General features: G+C 42.8%; 1 protein-coding gene across 3 annotated transcripts in view; it reads left to right on the forward strand.

Moving 5' to 3' along the window:
• COL4A6 (collagen type IV alpha 6 chain) overlaps nucleotides 1-23,142 on the forward strand; it is a 191,993-nt gene that overhangs the window by 142,954 nt on the left and 25,897 nt on the right. For 2 of the 3 annotated variants that reach the window (XM_073361233.2, XM_073361232.2), the window contains exons 18-29: nucleotides 336-405; nucleotides 1,153-1,263; nucleotides 2,413-2,562; nucleotides 5,509-5,592; nucleotides 5,818-5,978; nucleotides 6,894-7,073; nucleotides 9,992-10,175; nucleotides 11,415-11,468; nucleotides 15,810-15,881; nucleotides 16,357-16,464; nucleotides 18,904-19,125; nucleotides 19,361-19,522. In XM_073361233.2, coding sequence (XP_073217334.1) covers nucleotides 336-405; nucleotides 1,153-1,263; nucleotides 2,413-2,562; nucleotides 5,509-5,592; nucleotides 5,818-5,978; nucleotides 6,894-7,073; nucleotides 9,992-10,175; nucleotides 11,415-11,468; nucleotides 15,810-15,881; nucleotides 16,357-16,464; nucleotides 18,904-19,125; nucleotides 19,361-19,522 — 1,558 coding nt within the window. The remainder of the gene's footprint in view (nucleotides 1-335; nucleotides 406-1,152; nucleotides 1,264-2,412; nucleotides 2,563-5,508; nucleotides 5,593-5,817; nucleotides 5,979-6,893; nucleotides 7,074-9,991; nucleotides 10,176-11,414; nucleotides 11,469-15,809; nucleotides 15,882-16,356; nucleotides 16,465-18,903; nucleotides 19,126-19,360; nucleotides 19,523-23,142) is intronic. The other variant, XM_073361234.2, reaches the window with a different exon arrangement.

The raw sequence follows: 23,142 nt of genomic DNA on the forward strand, positions 1-23,142 counted from the left end.
TTGATAAATGATGTTTTGTGAACACGGTACAAGGCTGCCAGTGCTCTCTCCGGAGCTAGCAAAATGCGGGCTGGTAAGGGATAAAAGGACCTTTCTGTGGACAGCCATTAGTTTCATCATACAAGTGGTGTATAGGTCATGCATGCAGAGATCATTAGGAAGAACAGAAGAGCAAAGGGAATAATTCATTAAAACAAGGAACTCTTGTTACATCAGGGAACTACTATTAACTTTGCCACTAAAGCAGATCCTTGCATAGTAACAGGCACTCTTTCTTCCCTGCTTTCTGGTTTTTAAAGAACTTGAAAACAATATGAATCTGTTTAAATTTACAGGGTGAATTAGGTGAAATGGGTCCTCCAGGCCCTCTTATTTCTCTCGATAGAGAAGACGAACTCGTCTCAGGTAACTCCTTAGATTTTGTTTTGCAAAGTAATTTTAAATGCACCTATTTTAATCCAAGTTATGTGCTTCTTATTCTTTTATGTTAATACACATTTTCTTATTCACTCACCAGCACTGTTCAGTGGGCCAAATTCATCCCTGTTGTAATTACATTGACTTAGTGATACGTTTGCATATATCTGCAACTCTCCCAATTAAATGCAATGCTATGTGAATACAGGCGGAGTGATATGTTTAGAGCATCAGTGATTGACTGTGTTAGCATGGTCCTGTGTATCTGGAGCTCAGAAAAATATATACCAAGCCTAGGGCTTATTTCAGTGTAGCAATGCTATTAAGAGAAAACTCCTCCTTTTCCCTCTTGCAAATAAATAAGTTGAATGCCTCTTTAGTATTCCAACTCACTCGCTGTTGCTAGATGTTATTGAAGAGAATAGTGTAGTAAATTCCAGGGCTGAATTAGGCATGGGGGAGAACAACATCTGCAGCTCCATTGGTGAGGGCAGAAATAACACAGGCTAGCTTCTGTATATAGTGGTTTGGGGCATAAGATGATCACTACCTGGGGACAGGGAGAAATTTCTGCCTGTGTTATTGTATTGGATGAATAGGTACATTAAAAAGGGGCCTGCACCTTTTACTAGCACAGAGCAATGGCCAATGTGGGAGACAGGGGAGCGGACTACATGTACTCTTTCTGCAGGGTCATTTTTAAATTTTTCTCCTTTTAATATTTTTGTCCAATAGGTTTGCCAGGAGATCCCGGGATTCCAGGGACTCCAGGCCCTCGAGGAGATGAAGGGATTGTTGGTTTACCAGGCCTTCCTGGCACCCGAGGTCTCTCAGCTCTTGTTCGAGGTAAAACATTTGCTAATATGAGTTCAGAGTAAGATGTTAGCATGCTGTTTGTCCACATGTTTGCTTATGTATCGACACAATGAATTGATCAGCTGTTGATTCGCTTATTAACGGAGGTGCTGAAATCCCCACTTCAGGCATTGCAGCATGCATAACTTCACTTAAGCAGCCTTGGTGATACACTCTGCCAAGCGCAATAGCTAGAACATTGTAACCTGTGTGAGGAACAGTATTTTATATGAAAACAATTTAATTCAGAGATAGAGACAGATAACCTGGGAGAACCAATATCTAGCCTTTTTCTCATTTGCCATGCAAGACACACAGGGTTTGATTTGATACCCTCTGAAGTCATTGACATTGACTTAAGCAGGAGCAGGATCAAGCCCATAGCAATTAGGGCATATCTTAGTGCATTTGCTGTGAATATGCAACACAGCTGTGTTCGTGGCCTTTCTGTGTTTGTGAGTGCCCTGGCGAATGAGTTTGCTGGCAGTTTTGTTCACAGAAATGGAGAACTCTAAATAAATACTAGAAAATCTATTAAAAATGACTTTTGAGTGTAAATACTCACCCTGGAAACCGAAACTAAGAGATGGATGAGCTAATCATGGTACCAAAACAATCTGGTGTGTCCAGTTAAAAGTAATCAATATAACCTGAATTTCACACATTGAACACTTGCCCTCAAATGATCTACAGATTGAGAATTATTTGTCAAATTATTTTGCTCCATGGACAATTTGCAAATAGGAAAAAAAGTCTATATTTGTCAAATTATCCACTATACATTATTCACTCAGTAACAGTAATATAGCTTTTATATTGTGCTTCACATTTTCAGAATATATCATTAGCTTGCTTAATTATTTATGCTCACTAACCAAAGTGACTTAACTGAGGCTCTGCACTAATGCAGTATTTTCGCTGGCCTAGGCAGCTGCCTTTTATAATAGTAAAAAAAAAGTGTGACTCTCAAAGATGGCTATTATTAATAGTCTTCCCTTTATGTACAATGATAAGACTTCCTGCATGAACATAATATCAGCCCAATGTGCAATGGTAATCTTCATAAAATGAAAAATATCTGGATCCACATGCTGCTGGAGAGTTGGCTAACTACATAGTATATGCCTGTGTTCTCTTTAGGGGCACCAGGTCTCATGGGATTTCCAGGTATTCCAGGTATTACTGGTGAACCAGGAGACCAAGGGAGAGCAACAATTGGATTACCAGGCACTCCAGGCATAGGTGGTTTACCGGGTATGCCAGGACCTCCAGGACTGCCTGGTCCATCACGTATGTAAACTTCTTAGACCTGCTTTTGTACAGGATTGAAATATAAACAGACCTAATAATATTTTGGAGTGCGCTCTCTCTCTCTCTCTGTCTCTCTCTCTATATATGTATATTTTTACCACTAAAAATATGCATCTGTCTATATTAAGTACTTATATGGCCCCTCATGAGCACTATATGTGAGTGCTCACAATCTGTAATGTATTTATCCTCATAACACCCTGGGAGGTAGGGAAGTGCTACTATGCCCATTTTACAGGTGAGGAACTGAGACAGAGAGAGACTAAGTAACTTGCCCATGGTCACGCTGGAAATCTGTGCCAGAGCGAGGAGTTGAATCTGGGATTCCCAAATCCTAGGCTAGCGCCCTAATCACTGGCCCAAGAAACAGAAGAAATGGGGTATCAAACCTGGGGCCTCATACATGCAAGGCATGTGCTCTAGCACTAAGCTACATGCCTCAGTTACATGAAGAGCACATACTCTAGCATTGATCTACGTTCCCCATGTACAGTAAAACACCAGCTCTGTGTACTCAGTTTGGATTATTTCATTGTAATCAGACTAACCAGGATGGGCAGGGATGGTGTCCCTAGCCTTTATTTGCCAGAAGCTGGGAATGGGCAACAGGGGATGGATCACTTGATGATCACCTGTTCTGTTCATTCCCTATGGGGCACCTGGCATTGGCCACTGTCGGAAGACAGGATACTGGGCTAGATGAACCTTTGATCTGACCCAGTAGGGCCGTTCTTATATTCTTATGTTTTTATATAGTGATCTTGCATTCTAGAGCACTGCCTTGTATGCTGGGTAAGGAATTTGGTGTTTTGTGCTGATGACCTGTCTTCCTTTTGATAAAGCTGAACTTTCAGGATATGAGGCTGACTTGAATAATCCAGCCAATGAAAATGTGATGGGTATTATGTGTCCCTCGGTCTGTTGACATGGTATTGTCACATAGTATTAAGTCAATGGGGAAGGCACAACCACTCCATTATCAATAATTGACTCAGTTGAATATGTAGAATTAGGCCCTTTTACTGCTGCTAAAAAGTTCATACCTTTTTACAGCAGTTTTGTTTTATTTGTTTGAATGGACGATTAGGAAGGTGTGTGCTGTTCAGTACAGGCAGTACCTCAGACCTAATGGGGTCTTTTAAAATGGCTTTACTGGATCTACTTAAAGCCAGGCCTGCCAATCACGTTAATGTCAGACGAGGCTGAATTTTGTTCTAAAACAGAGGCGGGCAAACTACGGCCCATGGGCCACATCCAGCTCTCCAAATGTTTTAATCTGGGCCTCGAGCTCCCGCCGGGAAGTGGGGACTGGGACTTCCCCCGCTCTGGCACTCCAGCTGGGGAGTGGGGTCAGGGTCTTGCCCCACTCCGCATGGCTCCCAGAAGCAGTGGCACATCCCTCCTCCAGCTCCTACGCGTAGGGGCAGCCAGGGGGCTCCGCACACTGCCCCCACCCCAAGTGCCGCCCTCACGGCTCCCATTGGCCAGGAACCACAGCCAATGGGAGTTGCAGGGGCGGCGCCTACAGACAGGGCAGCGGGCAGAGTCATCTGACCGCGCCTCTGTGTAGGAACTGGAGGGAGAACATGCTGCTGTTTCTGGGAACTGCTTGAGGTAAGCGCCGCCCAGAGTCTGTCCCCTTACCCCCTCCCCTGCCCCAACCCCATGCCCCAGCCCTGATCCCCCTCCCGCCCTCCAAACCCCTCGATCCCAGCCTGGAGCATCCTCCTGCACCCTAACCCCCTAATCCCCAGTCTCATCCCAGAGCCTGCACCCCCTCCCGCACCCCAACCCCCAATTTTGAGAGCATTCATGGCCTGCCATACAATTTCCATACCCAGACATGGCCCTCAGACCAAAAAGTTTGTCCACCCCTATTCTAAAACCAAGTTTGTGTGGAAAGGATTTTAACCGTAGTATTTTCAAATCAATTTTCCCCTCTGTTTTCACTTTAACCCAAGTTCCACTCTCTTCTCCTACATGCAGATCAATGTAGGGAATAATCCTGCTGTGATGGAGAGGAAGTAGGGGGGAGGGAGCAGATCGTTTTCATCTCTAACTTCAGTAAGCCAATTTGCCTTCCAGTCTCTTAGTTATTTTAAAATAAAATCCTGGTCCCAGCACACTGGCAAAGTAACTGGGAGAGAGGCTGGGGAGCTCTGCAGGGGACAGGCAGCTGGGGTGGGGTGGAGAATGCAGTCCTTCACACCAGCAGCAGAGCCATTGTACAAACACTAGGTAACCCTGATAGCTCCTTTTCCCGTAGGCCTCAAGAGTGCAATGGCAGTGGAAGTGCATAGTCACAGATCCATTGATTTGCCCCCCTTTCAACTGCTCTCCCCTCCTCCTTAAAAACCCTGTGCATTGGGGTGCAGGGAGTTCCCATAAAGTATGGCTTCCCAGGGCACATAGTATACAGCCCTCTCTGTAGGGTCCCAGTATCCTGCCTTCTTGGTGCAGTGAAACCTCAGGAGTTCTACAACATCAGGTCCCAATGTGGAAATGGAGGCTGGGGGAGGCAAGGTTTGACCTGAATAATTTTCACTCTTCTCCAGAATCTCTCAGTTTCACCTTGGTTTGGTCTTGTGCCGATTGTTTAGTTTTTGAAATAAGAAGCGTACCTGGCAGACCAAGAGAAAAGGAAAACCCCAGAGTATTAATACTGTGGGCTTCTTCTGTTGGTCTCTGTGGTACCCTACCAAGCCAAAGCAAACTTAACATGGACCACATTACGATACTGGGCCACATTCTGTTCTTCATGGAACTGAAATCAGTGCAGTCGCATCCACTTATACCAGGACTCAGTATGGCTCCAGGCCATCTGCCCAAAGTAGCTGTTGTTGTGGCTGGCTAATGGAGCTGAATGAAATTTAGACTTCCCGTGCCTTTACTGATATCCTTTCCTCCCTGTGTTTCTATCTGAAGAAATCCTCAATGGAGAACCTGGGGAACCAGGAAGACCTGGACAACGGGGGCCACCAGGAGTTTTGGGACTAAAAGGGACCAAAGGTGAAATTTACCTTAACTTTCCTACCTTGCCGCTTGCATCATCATTGAAACGTGTGCAAAGTAGTGTGAAATGCAACCCAGCCAGAATGGCTTTATACTCACTTTGCTCATTTTGTACTCACCGATGACACCAAGTGCAAAGCAGTGTGCGGAGTTCAGGCAATGGAGGTCCAATTATCTGTTTCCACAGTGCTGACAAAGACTCTCTTTCACTCTGTTTTCCAGGGGATCCAGGTGATTGTGCTTGTGATGGAGGAGTCACAGGAGCTGGACCAAAAGGTGCACCAGGCCCTCTGGGTCAACCAGGAAGTCCTGGTGAACCTGGGTTTAAGGGTTCTAGTGGAGATCCTGGCAGTGTGGGTGCACAAGGGCCGCGAGGGCCTCCGGTAAGTCAGGATAGGATTTCTTCAGTCTCTGCCGGTTAAATGAAAAAGCCTTGTTCTCGAGCCTTTGGCCAAAATTGTCTAAATTGAAACCTGAAGGATTTTTTTTTTTAACGATTGTTTCTGCTTGTTTGGGTAAAAAGGCAAAAAACAATTTGTAGGAATAAGGTAAAAGCCCAGAAATGTCATCAATGCAAGGTGTTCGAGAGAGAAGGTGGGTGAGGTAATCTCTTTTATGAACCACCTCCTGTTGGTCAGAGCTCTCTATGTAAGCTCAAAAGCTGGTCTCTCTGCCACCTGAAAGTGGGCCAGTAAAAGAGATTACCTCCCTCACTGTGTCTCTCTTTTGTCCTGAGACCAGCATGCCTACAACACCACCGCATGCACCAATGCAAGGTAGTGATTCTGAGAACTCATTTGTCAGAGCAGAGACCTTTTGTCACCATAGGGCTAAACAGCTCTAGTCAAGTGGGAAGTAATGAGTATTGGGTTATGGGCTCTCTCTGGGCCAGAGGTTGGTATGGAAATGAGAAATGGATTTGGATGAAGAAAAGACAGAGTAAAATGGTGATCTCTTTACATGTTGGTGGCAGTAACAGTAAGTGCGCCTCTCTGATGCAGTTCTTCCCTAGCTGCTGCTGTAATGCCATTTTTAAGTTGAGCTTTTATTTTAAAAAAAAGAAGAGTGAGATTTTCAAAATGCTGAGCGTAGGCCATCTGTGAGGACTTTTGAAAATCCCCCTCTAAATGTTTCAGAATAGTCGTGTCAGCTTCAGTGAGCTCTATGCATTTGTTGTTAATTTATTATGTAAATATTTTATCTGTCATTAATTTTTTTCCTGCTCTTGAAGACTTTCTGTGGAGTGAAGGCCTTTCCATGCATGTTCATATATCTCTTTTTTCTCTTTCTGCCTGCAGGCTTCACCTGGTCAACCAGGTTCTCCAGGCCGTAAGGGAGAAAAAGGAGATCCATCTTTTGCAAGAGGCAGAGGTCTCCGGGGGGATCCTGGTGCAACAGGAGCCAGAGGGCCTTCTGGCATCCCAGGAACTCCTGGCAGAGATGGATTCCCAGGTTTACCAGGCCAGCTAGGTCCTCCGGTGAGTTTATACTTATGCAACAAAAATAAGAGTGCTTCAAAATTGTAATTGTAAGAAGGAACAATGATAGTAAAATGGCTGAATCGTTAGTCGCGATTAGACCTGCTTTAAGTGTCCAGAGATCTAAAGCTGTACCTTGTATTCATAAGCTGACACTCTGTGGATAGACTCTTATTTCACGTCATCCTAACAAGACAGAAATTTCATAGTTTCATGACGTTTAAGGCCAGAAGGGACCATTAGATCATCTAGACTGATCTCCTGTGTAAATTTTACTTGGATACCCCTATATTGAATCCTGTGATTTTAGTTAGACTAAAATATTTCAGTCCTAAGGAAACTAAACTGTTGTGTGCCACAGGCAGAGGACAAGAGAGACCCAAGTACCGAGGCCCCTCCAATGGCAGGGAATTAATTAGACGGATAAATGATGGTGGCAAGCACTGCTTATATATGTATAAAGGAAAGTGCAATTCACAAATCCTGGGCTTGGTTTCCCACAGCAGCAGAATCTTCTCTAACCCTTCAACCACACTGGCATGATGCCACAGCATCATTTGTGACCATCAGCATCGCACAGGCTAACAACATTCCATCAAGCTGGTGGTGTTTTGAACAAGTCAAAGCAATTAGAATAAAGGGCCCTCACACACTTCTTACTCAGAGGGTGACAAATCTAGAGCGAGAGTAATGTGCTATAAGAATTCCAGTGCTTCGTCTGGCCCAGGGTTTGGGTAAACTGCCCCAAAATCCTGACAGCTCTTGGTTGCCTTTACGAGTTAAAAGACAAAGATTTCTGTGCTCTCTTCTAAGGACTTGTCTTTGCTACAGTTTGCAATCCTCTTTTAACACATGGTAACTAATATGACCTATCATAAACTATAGCGGAGAGAAGGAACAGAAATGCATTTAATAATAGTCCTCTTCAATCGGCCAGTTAAGGGTTGTGTACACTACAGACTGCAATAATGTTTTCACAGGTCAGCTAACACAACAGTAAGCTCTAGGGCACATGAGCTCTAAGTTGACTTATTAAGTCAATTTCTTAGTCTTCAAAATCTTTCAGGCACTGCTCCCATGGGAGAATGAGTGGAGCCAGAGAGTTAAGATTGCAAAGCAGGAGTCATATATGAGTTGGAATTTGAAGTGCCCAGCTGGATGATTACTGTAATATTTACACTTAGTGCAGCTGAGCAGTGTTAAGCAGGACACTTTGTTAAGGAAAATCTATTCCAAAGGCTCTTGCCGTCTGAACAGGAATTTCTCTCTCCTTCAAGATTAATAATAGCCCCTCAACACATCTCTGATTACACAATCATAAGATAGATAAATAGGTAAGGATAGATAGATAGATAGATAGGTAAAGTCTGAGAGAGAGAGAGAATTCTCAAGCGACAGGCACTACTTTCGTTTTAAGATTTGTTCTTTTTAAAAACAAAAGATACTATCTACCAAATTTTAAGAGTCGTATACTAAAACAGAAAAAGCTGACCGTGAACGTTTTAAGCAGAAAGATACAGGCAAACGTGTAATATTTATATTTTGGCAAATATAATGTATTATGCAGTGGTTTAAGTAGATTTTCCTGCATCTGAAAAGATTGTGAGCATTAAATTGAAAAGATTTCCATATACTTTATCCATAGAATCATAGAATATCAGGGTTGGAAGGGACCTCAGGAGGTCATCTAGTCCAATCCCTTGCTCAAAGCAGGACCGATCTCCAATTAAATCATCCCAGCCAGGGCTTTGTCAAGCCTGACCTTAAAAACTTCTAAGGAAGGAGATTCCACCACCTCCTTAGGTAACGCATTCCAGTGTTTCACCACCCTCCTAGTGAAAAAGTTTTTCCTAATATCCAACCTAAATCTTCCCCACTGCAACTTGAGACCATTACTCCTTGTTCTGTCATCTGCTACCACTGAGAACAGTCTAGAGCCATCCTCTTTGGAACCCCCTTTCTGGTAGTTGAAAATAGCTATCAAATCCCCCCTCATTCTTCTCTTCTGCAGACTAAACATCCCCAGTTCCCTCAGCCTCTCCTCATAACTCATGTCTTCCAGTCCCCTAATCATTTTTGTTGCCCTCCACTGGACTCTTTCCAATTTTTCCACATCCTTCTTATAGTGTGGGGCCCAAAACTGGACACAGTACTCCAGATGAGGCCTCACCAGTGTCGAATAGAGGGGAACGACCACGTCCCTCGATCTGCTGGCAATGCCCCACTTATACATCCCAAAATGCCATTGGCCTTCTTGGCAACAAGGGCACACTGTTGACTCATATCCAGCGTCTCATCCACTGTAACCCCTAGGTCCTTTTCTGCAGAACTGCTGCCGAGCCATTCGGTCCCTAGTCTGTATCCGTGCATTGGATTCTTCCGTCCTAAGTGCAGGACTCTGCACTTGTCCTTGTTGAACCTCATCAGATTTCTTTTGGCCCAATCCTCCAATTTGTCTAGGTCCCTCTGTATCCTATCCCTACCCTCCAGCGTATCTACCTCTCCTCCCAGTTTAGTGTCATCTGCAAATTTGCTGAGGGTGCAATCCACGCCATCCTCCAGATCGTTTGTGAAAATATTGAACAAAACCGGCCCCAGGACCGACCCTTGGGGCACTCCACTTGACACCGGCTGCCAACTAGACATGGAGCCATTGATCACTACCCGTTGAGCCCGACAATCTAGCCAACTTTCTACCCACTTTATAGTCCAATCCACCCACATAATCCAACACATTTGAAACTTGCTGCTAAGAATTTAGGCTGGAGCCTTCTCCACTAGCATCACAGTGTCAAATAGAATCACTTAGAGCAGCACAAAACCCAACAACATTTTGGTACACTTGTCAAAACTGTGGCAATGTGCAATTTTTCCAGGTTCTCTTGGTTCTCAGCTGTAACTGTCTTTGCTATATGTAGGGTGATGGTGGACTAGGCTTTCCAGGCGAAAAAGGCCTGCCAGGATTACCTGGCTCCAAGGGCCGGCGTGGGGAGAGCGGTCTTCCTGGCATTGGTTTCCCAGGTCCTAGTGGAGTTCGCGGCCCTCCAGGTGACCCAGGAATGGATGGTTTTCCAGGACAACCAGGTCTTCCAGGTCCTCCAGGTAGGCTTGTTAGGGACTTCTGTCATTTTGAAAAGCTGCAATGCCCCTAAAAACCAGCCAACCAAAGAAATATTCCACTTCATAATGGGATCCTAGTATTTTCAAAGCAGTAAACTAGATGTCTATTTTTAAATTATTTGTGGATAGTCTATAGGCAGGTCAGACCTGATCCTGCAGTCCTCACTCACCCACATAATCCTGCTGAAATCAATGAGATTACTTACAAGAGTGTGGACTACTCATGCCAGTAAGGGGTGCAGGATGGGGCTACTGACAATAGCTAATTTTATAGCTAGTAGCAAACCTAAGGTGATTTTCTGCTAGGGAAGTGGTTAAGATGAAAAAGCTTTAGATAAAGAAAGGCATAAAAATTAGAGCTACATATAATAAAATATGTGCAAGACTCAGTGACTGGGATCTTTTCATGGTAACCAAACACCGGGATCAGCTTTGACTGATTTCACTAGGTCCTGCCTATATTTAGCTGGTGGTACGTTACTAATGAGTGTGTTGCAAGTTCCACTCTGTGCCAATTTACAGAAGATATGAGTTGCTAGACCCTGGCTACAGAGCTCTTTAGCTCAAGCTGAAGAAGTTGATGCTTTTAGCTCTGGCAGTTCCCCGGTTCAGTCCCTGCTGAGTCAGCCAAAATAGCAGACATGACATGTGCAGCTTGAGAACGGTTGCAGGGCAGATGTAGTATTCGTTTGATAGAGTTGATATGACCATACAGAGCTAGGTACACTTAATGACAAGTGAAGAATCCAGTAAATCTGGGCTTTATAGGTGATATTTCAGATATGCTAGAGTCTGGAAAATGGTTTCACCACCAAACTATTGCACATAAATATTCCCTATGTCTAGATTTTAGAGCTGGCATATTAAGGGGATTTTAACAAAAGCAATATCTTTCCTTTTCCGCTGCTGCTTTTTATTCTGTTTTCCACCTTGTTCGTGTATATTTAACTTTCTGTATTTGTAATGCTTGCACTATTAGTAATACAACTAAATATATTCACAGACATAATATTTTCCCCAAAACCCTAGTCACTGCTCAAATGACATTGAACTGAATTCAGTTATTCTTCTGACTCTCAGGATGAAACCAGACATGTCTACAATGTACACAAAGGAAAATGTCTGTGAGCATGTTTGGCCTATTGGTTAAAAAAAGTTGCTTTCGATCGTGTGGGTTTTCTGACATGGTTTAACCTGTGCTCCTTTGCTTGGCTGGTATAGGTGACTGCTGCTGCGGTGAGAAGGTTGGTAAAGGAGTCTTAGACACAGAGGGAGGTGAGAGCTAGGCCTTAGTGGTTGCAAGAATAGCAATGGGAAGAGTCCCCATTCTTCAAATCATTGCACAGACACCCAGAATGGCATGTTACAAAGCACCGGTGTTGCATTTGGTTGTTGTAATGGGCTGATTTATAATGGCCAACACTGGCATCCCATTGGAACTTTCTACATATGCCTTTTCCTGACTCATGTCATGTGCTAAATGCTAAAAGCTCTGCTAACCTATAGTATGTATATATAGGTTGCTTATTAAAACATCTCTTACAAGGGCTGCTAAATCCAGATTGCATCATCAGATAACTAGAGGGAATATGCTTCATGCACTGACATTCACAGTCTCATGAATACTGGGTATCAAATAGGATGCATCATAAGTCAACACATTATGTGAGTGTTACATCAAAGCCTCGCTAACAATGAATGGCTTTTTTTGTAGAAGAGCATCTATAATCAGAGAACGTGAATGAGTGTGAATAAGTCATTAGCCAGCTCAATTTACACCTGCACAGATATTTGTGAGAAAACTGTGAGAAAACCATCTCTCTAATACTTGGAAATCATTGCATTTCTTAAAAAACACTTTTGATGTATTAAGCTTCATCTAACATTAAAGAAATCTGCTTGGTCAGAAGAAATAATTGCTGTTTACACTGCACTTATTGGAAGGTTTTATGATGAAGACCAGAGAACATTTTAAAGAAAGACATTGACCTACTGAAATTATCTTGCCAAAGGCAACATCAAGGAATTTTGCCTAAGACCGCACAAAATGCAGTTACAGTAGATCAGATTAAAATTCTCATTTAAAAAATAAATGCTGTATTAGGACCTGTTCATGCAAACCTTCTTGCATGTGCTGAATTCCTACTCAAGTGAGTAGTCACACTGATTTTCCTTGAGTTGCCTTCAACTGATATCTGTGACCAGTGGATAGAGTGTTAGAACAATACTTCTGCACAGTTAGCGAGCACTATTATGAAATTGCTCAGAAGTGCTATTGGATTACCCATTTTATGCCATTGTTGCAATTCCCAGCAGCCTCTCGCTATGTTTTCACAATTGACTTGTTCCCCTGGCCTTCGGAGGCCATTGTCTGTATTGTAAGAACATAGGACATTAAGTAGCTGGTGGGCACTAAGCCTTGGTTACTTCATTGTGCTACAAGGCCCCAGGAATATGTGAAAACCATTTCTTTAGCGTATTACCATTGCCCTTCAATTGCTCCACAAATACAATTCCCATTGTGCTTCCACTCTAGTGCTGGCTAGTTACATAAAGTATTGAATAGTGTCATTTTCTGGACATTCACTTAAGCAGGCTCTTAAAAAAATATGTTTGAATATAAAAATGTTAATTAAACTGCCCTCTCTAAGCTGGTTGATGGATTGGACATCCCCTTTTTGAAAAATGGCATTCTACACAATGCTGTGATTGTGGAGGGATTATCGGAGATGGATTTTAAAACATTCAGTGTCAGGCTCAGGAATGCAGAATGCCAGGATCTGAGCAAAGAAATCACATCTTTAAATGTTGCTACCCTCTGAACAGTTAAAGTAATCTCCTATAAATGTACCTATAGGTAGGCAGCAAACTGAACGTTAACATTCTGAAAGCTAAGAACTTGTTTCTCACATCTCTCTACCTCTGAACATAAATTAGACTGGTGAATGTTTTATTGTATTTATCTATTTTAATGCTCCTTGCTTTAAGTCTAAAATGCAGGATTTAAAGCTGAGCTGTGGTACCATCTAGAAAGAGCAGTGGTTGGTTTTAAGACAGAATCAGTATGCAAGTGTTGTTGCAAAGTTTTGTATGTGTGTTATTCAGGGGGTTAGTCACTTAGAAATTCATTCTGTTATCAACTAATGCCCCTCATCAAGGTAAAAGTAATGAACTTGAACACTGACCTTTGGTCTTCCAGTATAAAAGCAGAACATCTCCTGTTGTTTCTTCTAGTACTTGCACAGCAGTGTCAAAACACAAGTACATTAGAGCCCTAGGGGGTTTTCTTCCCCACCTCCACACACCCCTTCCCCTTTCCCCCTCCTCCCCCCCACCCCGGCTCCTGCACCTTCAGCTTCATATCTCATTAGCTGAGGTTAAGGCTGCCAGCAGCCCTGATTAACTAGAATTTGTGATTTGGGTCATTTCTCTCCTCTCCCCCGCTAGCCCCATCTTGTGATCACATGAGTCAGAATCACAAAATCATTGAATTTGGAGTTGGGGGTAGAATCTAGAGGTGGGGAGTGGAAAAGGGTTACCCAGTCTGGAACTCTCATGAGATAAGCTGCTCTCACAAGACCTTTGCGAGTTTTACTGGAATCTCTTGAGAACAGCCCACAAGGTTTTGATGCCATTGATTGAATCCTAACCCTAGCTCTGATTCAGCCCCAAACTAAATGGAATCCATACACCACCTTCTTAGCCCATCAATAAAAAAGACCTCTTATGTCATTTGATCTTTCATTTGGCCATTGCCTCATCCCCCATGGGTTCCCTATTCCTGCTGTTGATTAAAATCAGAAGAAGTGAGCCATATTGATTATCTCTGGTATAACTCTATTGTCTTCATTGGATTGACACCAGGAATGATTTTATCTCAGTGTCTTTTATTGCTAAAACTCAGAAGCCATCTGAGAATTGCCATTATTTGAAAGTGTCATTTACAAAATGAAGTCTTAAGCTCACACTATCCCACTGTCAGTAAAAGATCTAGACTTACTTTTCCTGGTCCACTCATTACGTCTGACAGCAGCAGAAATGCAGCCGAGGTTGGAGTGCCTTGCCTGGTGATGCAGCCCATGTGTTGGGCTGGAATATCAGGTTGGGAGTGGGAATTGGGTGGCAAGCTCTTGCAGAATTAGTTCTAAAAAACAAGAAGCAGCTAATCCACAATTGCTGATTGGTTAATCACTGAACCTGCAGAAAAAATTGCACCAGATTTTAATGGCCCAGTATTAGTAATCAGTGGAGTAACTAGCTATTTAACTTTTTGTATAGAAAGACTCCAAAAGGGGAGGGGCAGGAATAAAGTCCCCCTTCCTCCCCCTCAAAAATATGGTCTTAACCTAACTCTAAGGATCAGTCCTGATGTGACATTAATTCAGATAAAATATATATTTTTAATCCTTTAGGATTTTGTTTTTAGGAGGTTAATTTATTCTAGGAGTTTTTAGGCCAAGCCTGCTCTAATAGTGTAGGCCCTAACCCTGCAGTCCTTTTACTTAACCAAATGCCTATTGAAGAAAGTGGGATCTATTTCTTAATATAAAGGGACCGCAGGATTGGACTCCCTAGTTAGTAATGTCAGCAGTCATGTGTTTTCAGCACTACTGTATCCATGGTGTGTCAAATTGCCAGAGTCTGACAAAGGTGAACATTGCAGACGTAAGAGATTTATCAAATAAATTTGATAGTCTGATGGCTCTGATAATGCCACTCAGACCTCATCCCACTGATAAGTTAGATACTTTCGTTTCTCATAGAAGGAACACAATGAGCTGTACAACCACTGATTCCTATTTGCTGCTCGTACACTAACAACTAAGCCGTGTGGTTACTTTTCAGACTGATAGACTATAGAAGAATCGGTAGGAGAAAAAGCAGAATTAAAAACAAATACACTCGTGCACACACAAAACTCTAGTGTAAACCTGTGGAAGGACCCAGCAGAAAGCACAAACATGGGGACAGTCAAGAAGGGCCAAGATTTTTAAAAATGAGTGCCTAAATTTTGCTTCCTACATTGATTTTTGTCATTGAATAAATTACTTGAGTTTTCAAAAGTTCTGGGCACCCACTAGCTCCCCCAGTGTAAGCTGACTCAGTACTTAGACTGTACACTCCTTGGGGCTGGGACTGTCTTTTCAATCTGTTTTTACAGTGCTAAGCACAGTGCAGCCCTGATCCTTGACTGGGGCTCTTGAGTGTTACCATAATACAAATAATAAATAGCAGTTCTTATGTTCTTGTTTTCAGTTCTCATCACCATTTTACAGGTGGGGACACAAACCCGGTCACACAGTGAGTCACAGTCAGGGCTGGGATTAGAAAATAAATTGAACTCGCAGTCTTGTGCTCTAGCCACTAGCCCACACTTCCTCTCTTTAGTTTAACGTCAGTAAACTTAGAACATCAACAACGTTAGCCATAACCGTCCCACAAGGCATTAGATTTTGTTACCCTGTGGCAGATATGAATGTGCATTACATGTAGTGATTTGCAGTGCATAGGTTCACTCATCATTGCACATAATTTAGTCTGGACATTCAATGTTCTCATCATAACCAGCTAACTACAAGGGAGCCAGGTGCAGTTTCAGCGTATTTCTTTTTCTAGGGATCACCTTGCCCTGTGTAGTTCCTGGAGGGTTTGGTGCCCCTGGGCCTCCAGGCATACCAGGACGTCCAGGTATGGAGATTGACTTTTAAATACTCTATGTAATACACTGGCTTATTGTTTGTGATGAGTCTCCCTCCAGTGAGGAGATATCCTGCTGCTTAATCACAGTTAAATAATAGTTACTCCTGTAGCTCAGGTGGGTGGGGCTTGTGTTTGCTTCCTGGAAGTGCTGGGTTTGATTCCTACTGACAGTTGTGCTGTCTATATATATATGTGTGCAGCTCCTATTCAGAATTGTGGAAGTCATTGTTAATGAGGGGTGTAGAGAACTTTTGCCCTTCCATGCAGCTCCTCCAGACAAAACACTTGTCCCTCTGTGTTTATTCAGTTGATGAGATGAACACAGTCTTGGGGTGGCATTGACTAGTTTAAATTAGTACGGTAGTTGGGCATTTTGTGGTTAGCTTTGCATGAAATATCTAATCCCACCTCACAAGAATATGCTTGTGTCTCCCATCCTGAATTGAATTTTTTTAATCCTCAGGTCCCAAGGGCAGACCGGGGTTTCCAGGCATTCCAGGTCAACCTGGATTACGTGGATCAAAAGGACAACCAGGTATTCCAGGATCAATGGCATTGCCAGGAGCACCGGGTAAGAAAGGAGTTAGTTATGGAACTTTAGATTGTCTGTTTAATGTACCATATTTTATCAGTGGGGCTCTCAAACTCTTTACCCGTCCTCTTCTATTCATGAGCACCCAGACCGCTCCCCATCCTAGTGATAATCGTTGTTATTTTAGAGCCATTGCTACATGGGAAAATAATATTGGAGAAGTATTGAATGTGTTTTTAGCTGCCTTTCATATTTTATGAGGAGAGATTAATAAGACTGGGGCTTTTCAGTTTGGAAAAGAGATGACGCGGGGGGAGATATGATGGAGGTCTATAAAATCATGACTGGCGTGGAGAAAGTAAATAAGGAAGTGTTCTTTACTCCTTCTCATAACACAAAAACTAGGGTCACCAAATGAAATTAATAGGCAGCAGGTTTAAAACAAACAAAAGGAAGTGTTTCTTCACACAATGCACAGTCAACCTGTGGAACTCTTTGCCAGAGGATGTTGTGAAGGCCAAGACTATAACAGGGTTCAAAAAAGAACTAGATAAATTCATGGAGGATAGGTACATCAATGGCTATTAGCCAGGATGGGCAGGGATGGTGTCCCTAGCCTCTGTTTGCCAGAAGCTGGGAATGGGTGATGGGGTGGATCACTTGTTGATTACCTGTTCTGTTCATTCCCTCTGAAGTACCTGGCATTGGCCACTGTCGGAAGACATGATACTGGGCTAGATGGACCTTTGGTCTGACCAAGTATTGCTGTTCTTATGTTCTTAATGTGATGTAGCAGCTACGACTAAGGAGGAGAGCCAGCAACCATGTGACCATTGAGCCCAAGTGTTCTATGGGATACAGTTTGGAAACCACTGATTTTTAGTGTAAAATGGGTGTGGCATCTGCATGGCTACCCCAGTCACTTGGTGGTGTGGCTATCGGTGTGATAATCAGCATATAACATTTGAAACGCTTTTTACGTTCTGTGATTTTTGTGATGTTTGTAGTCAAACATACAGAGTAATACGCCATGCAGAACAGCAGAAAAAGGAGGGAGGATTTTTAAAGTGTGTTTTCCTTCTGTCTGTTTGTCCCTGAGGACACCTGGCCTAAATGAAGAAATCATTGCAGAGGCATTGCTGACCTTAATTCCCTCTAAGTTGCGCGGCCGCACACTGCGTATTAAACCCCATGCAGGGGCTCAGGGCTGCAATGGGGAGAGATGCCTCTTCCCCAGCATGGACCTGCCGTGCTAGGGAGAGATGCCTCTCCCCACCGGCCCCAGCATGGACCTGCCGTGCTAGGGAGAGGTGCCTCTCCCCGCCGGCCCCAGCATGGACCTGCCGTGCTAGGGAGAGGTGCCTCTCCCCGCCGGCCCCAGCATGGACCTGCCGTGCTAGGGAGAGGTGCTTCTCCCCGCCGGCCCCAGCATGGACCTGCCGTGCTAGGGAGAGGTGCCTCTCCCCGCCGGCCCCAGCACGGATTTGCCGTGGCCGGGGGAGAGGCACCTTTCCTCCCCCCAGCCCAGGTGCTGCTGCAGGGAGAGAGATCTGGGGGAAGTCCTCTTTCCCCTCCATAACCCCAAACCACTCATCCTTGGCCCCACCCCAGAGCCCGCACCACCCCTTGCACTCCAATCCTCTGCCCCATCCTTGAGTCTCCCTCCCACATTCTGAACCCCTCGATTCCACCCCCAGCACATGAATTTTGTTATGTGCACCAATACCATGATATTGGTGCACATAACAAAATTAATTCCATACATGGGTGGGAAAAATTAGAGTGAACACTGTTGCTGACATGAAAATGCTCAGTTGTTTTGTCCTTGCAGCAGTTTAGCAACACTCTTGATGGTGTCCTTTCAGCACTTCCGCACACCATGCTTTCCAACCTTTGTTGTACCAGTGTGTTCTAGGACTCCTGAATCATCTACCCCATCGTGCCAAATGCTCTCCTTGGGAACGCTAGGGCTTTTGGGTGATAGCCACACATGAGGCACTAGGATAGAGTGTAGGATAGAGTGAGATGGACTTGGTGAACAAGTGCAGCTGCAACATTTGTGACTTGCCCTTACTAGTGAGACACAGTTTACAGACTCTGATGGTTGTAGTCAGACTGAAAGTAATGCCTTTGTTGTAGGCAATACATCCATCTGGTAAAACCAGTACTTGTAAAGCAGTAGAGATCGCTAGTGTGTGTGCATTTATAACTTCAAAATGCTCTAAAATCTTCATTTCGTTTAAGATGAAAAGAACTTGTTTAGAAAACCAAAGGTCTTCCATTTAGTTTCCCTTCTTTTTGTCCTTTTCCACCCCTTTATTAAACATTCAAAACCAAAAAATATTTCTGTTTTCAAAACTAATTTTTTCTGTATGAAACAAAAAAGTGCATTTGTTAGACATTTTAATTCATATGGATATTGTTTCCCTCCTGCTGTGTATTTTCTGCTGTGTATTATTGGCTGGATTTTTCTTTAAGGCTTTCCTGGGCCTCGTGGAGATCAGGGACCACAAGGGCTTCCAGGACTTGATGGAACAGATGGTTTCCCTGGAAAGATGGGAACTCCTGGCTTGTCAGGGGCAAAAGGAGCTCCTGGTGAAGTGTTTGGTGCTGAAAGAGGAGCCCTGGGTGAGCGTGGCAGACTTGGATTCCCAGGAGATAAAGGACTTGTTGGAGAACCTGGATTTCCTGGACAGAAGGGTGAGCACCCTTGCTGCTGGTTTTCTGGAATCTGGAGCTGTTTATCTTTCAGAAAAAATGTTACTTTCTAGTATCTTTTTGAGGCCAGTTCATCAGTTCCTCTGAGCTGTTTGTAGTTCCATATTTACTAAGTTTCCCTGAGCATCTAGTGTAATTCTGAGATGATTTATAGAAGTTTTAAAAGCAGGTAACTTTATTCTCACCTGTGAAGTAACATCCCACCTCTCACTCTCAGGTGTTGATGGAAGGCCTGGCTTACCGGGTTTTAAAGGTGAACGGGGTAATCCAGGGCTCCCAGGTATTGATGGATTGCGAGGACCTCCTGGTCCTGGAGGTCCGTTTGGCATTAAAGGAGAACCAGGTCCCAGGGGAGCAGTTGGCTTCTCAGGATCACCAGGTATGTAGTGTCTCCAATGAGGCTGAGTGGCTTAACCAAACACCAGGATGTTAAATAAGATTTAGAATAGATTTGCTGTTTGCTAGGAGTTAACCTGAGGTTGCTACCCAGTGGGGCTGGATGTGTGTATCTGATCACAGAATTTGGGCCTCGGGCTCCTCGCAGCCAGAAATGATGTTATTGTGCTATAAGCCATCAGAGGAGAAGATAGAATGAAGTATCTTAAAAATACCAGTTTTTAAATTACTTTATTATTGCATATTTGCTGGATGAATGATGAATCTCAATGTTCATGCTTTAATTTCAAATACATAACAAATTGTTAGAAAAGTGACCCTTGTCAGAGGGCAAAATCCTATTAACTGGATGGGCTGAAAATTGCTGGGCTTCTTGGCACAACTATACGTATCTTCTTCATCCCCTGAGACAGTGGAAGACCATCTTGATTCCCCCTCCCTTCATGGGCCCAAGGGACTCTGAGTAGAATAGTGGCTTTTGAGTTGCGCTACACAGGGTCTTTCCTGGTAGCACAATATGCAACATTATGACAATCAAGCAAAGGAGAGACCAGATGTTTAGTAGAACATAATGGTCTGTGAGAACATCTGTCTCTTACACAGTGGTTTGCAGAACGACAAAGCTGGAGAACTATTTGAGGAGAGAAATAAACTAAAGTTATACCCCAAATAAAAAAAAGTAACAGGACCAAAAAAATGCCACAATGGCAAACAGAGTAAAAGAAGGTGATTAGAGGCAAAAAAATCCTTTAAAAATTAAAAGTCAAATTCTACTAAGGAAAATAGAAAAGAGTATAAACTCTGGTAAGTCAAAGGTAAAAGTATAATTAGACAGTCCAGAGAAGACTTGGAAGAGCAAATAGCAAAAGACACAAAAACTAACAGGAAATGTTTTTTAAGTATATCAGAAGCAGGAAGCCTGCCAAACAATCAGGAGACAATCAAGGTGCTAAAGGAGCATGTAAGAAAGAGAAGGCTGTTGCAGAGAAGCTATATGAATTCTTTTGCATAGGTCTTCACTGCAGAGGATGTGGGGGAAATCCTCACACCTGAGCCATTCTTTTTAGTTGAAAGATCTGAAGAACTGTATCAGAGTGAGGCATCAGTAGAGGTGGTTTTGGAAAAATTGATCAGTTTAACTGTAATAGGTCACCAGGATCAGATGGTATTTACCCAAGAGTTCTGAAGGAACTCAAATATGAAATTGCAGAACTACTAACTGTGGTACGTAACCTATCGTGTAAATTAGACTCTGTACCAGATGACTAGAGGATAGCTAATGAAATGCCTGTTTTTAAAAAAGTCTCCGTAGGTGACCCAGGCAATTACAGGCCATTAAGCCTAACTTCAGTACCAGACAAATTGATTAAAACTATAGTAAAGAACAGAATTACCAAACACACAGATGAACACAATATGTTGAGGAAGAGTGAACACGACTTTTGTAAAGGGAAATCATGCCTTACCAATGTATTAGAATTTTTTGAGGGTGTCAGAGAGCATGAGAACAAGGGGGATCCAGTGGATATAGTATTCTTGATCTTCCCCAAAACCTTTGGCAGGGTCCCTCACCAAAGGCTCTTAAGAAAAGTAAGCAGTCATGGGATAAGAGGGAAGTTCCTTTCACGTATCAGTAACTGGTTAAAAGATAGGAAACAAAGGCTAGGGATAAATTTATCAGTTTTCACAGTGAAAAGTGGTAAGTAGCGGGATCCCTAAGGATCTGTGCTGGGACCTGTGCTGTATAATATATGCATAAATGATCTGGAAAAGGGGTAAACAGTAAGGTGTCAAAATTTGTAGATGATACAAAATTGATCAAGATAGTTAAGTGCAAATCTGACTACGAAGAGGTACAAAGGGTGACTGGGCATCAAAATGGCACATGAAATTCAGTGTTGTTAAGTGCAAAGTAATGGATAATGGAAAATATAATCCCAGCTATACATACAAAATGGCAGGTTTCAGAGTAGCAGCCGTGTTAGTCTGTATCTGCAAAAAGAACAGGAGTACAAAATGGTGGGATCTAAATTAGCTGCTACCACTCAAGTCATAGTGGAGAGTTCTCTGAAAATAACTGCTGTGTGTTCAGTGTCAGTCAAAAAAACTAACAGAATGTTAGGAACCATTAGGAAAGATGATAAAACAGAAAATATAATAATGCCACTATATAAATCCATGGTATCCCCACACCTGGAATCCTGTGTGCAGTTTAGGTTGCCCCATCTCAAAAATAGTATATTAGAATTGGAAAAAGTGCAGAGGGCAACAAAAAGGATTAGGGGCATGGAACAGCTTCCAAATGAGTAGAGATTAAAAAGACTGGAACTGTTAATTTTAGAAAAGAGACTACCAAAGGCAGGTTATGATAGAGATCTATGAAAGCGTGCCTGGTGTGGAGAAAGTGAATATTTACCCTTTCACATAACACAAGAACTAGGGGTCACGCAAAGAAATAGGCAGCAGGTTTAAAACAAAAGGACGTACTTCTTCACACAACACACAGTCAGCCTCTGTAACTCATTGCCAGGGGAAGATGTGAAGGCCAAAAGTATAACTGGCTTTAAAAAAGAATTAGATCTGTTCATGGAGGATAGGTCTGAAGCATCTGACAACTGGCCATTGTCAGAAGACAGGATACTGGGCTAGATGGACCCTTGGTCTGACCTAGTATGCCCATTCTTGTGTTCTTAAACACTAATCTCAGAGTTGCCTCTGAGATTAGCATTATAAAGTGGACACCAAAAAGTATTGTTTTTTAAGTTGGGGGAGGCTTTTTCTTCTGTATAGTTTTATATTCTTGGTAGTTTGCATGACGACTCCCCTGCCTTTAATTAATTTTTTAAACCCACTAATTGGTGGATGATAAACTTTAAGTGACTAAGGTTTTGCTGCAGTATTCTTTCTGAGTCATTAATTTCTTTAGTGCCCTTGTGCTTTCTGTTCACGTATTTCTGTTTTTCCTTCACCATTTTTCTATTCCGTTTACCATCAACTCTCCATTTTTGATGTCACACTGTTTGGTTATGTGTTCTTCACACAGGCTGTCAAGGTGAGAAAATCCACTGTAGCATAAAAGGTCATGAACTAACTACCTAGCTTTTAAAATGCTACAAGAATTGCTTTGACTATAGGTTGCACCCCTTATTTTAACCGTACCAGAGAGCAAAGAATCATTGCACCGAGTATGCTCAGATGGTAACAAAGAACAAAGGCCATGGGGAAAAGTCTTTAATATTCTTAGACTTCAAGCACACGTTGTCTTTCTCTTCTTTAATTAAGCAGATATTGCATTTTATGTTTAAAAAAACAGGTTGTAGCTTTAAATGCTAAAATCCAGGGTTCTGCAAAGCTCACCCATCTGATATTTCCGCTTTATGTGCCGTTTCTCAGAAGCTACCTGATTTTTTTTCTTTTTAACGCTGTAGCTGAGCATTCCCTTTTTCAATGGTTTAGGCCTTTACCTTGTTTGTTTTTTTCTGAAATAAATGTTTTCCAAGGTGCAGCCAGAAACATTCTGACATATGCAGAGACTGAATTGTGCACAAATGTTTCAACAACGTTAATCCTGGAGATGCTTTTATCGTAACACATTCAGCAGCC

The sequence above is a fragment of the Lepidochelys kempii genome, chromosome 9 (genome assembly GCF_965140285.1).
Source record: "Lepidochelys kempii isolate rLepKem1 chromosome 9, rLepKem1.hap1, whole genome shotgun sequence".
In the NCBI taxonomy this organism is placed as follows: Eukaryota; Metazoa; Chordata; order Testudines; family Cheloniidae; genus Lepidochelys; species Lepidochelys kempii.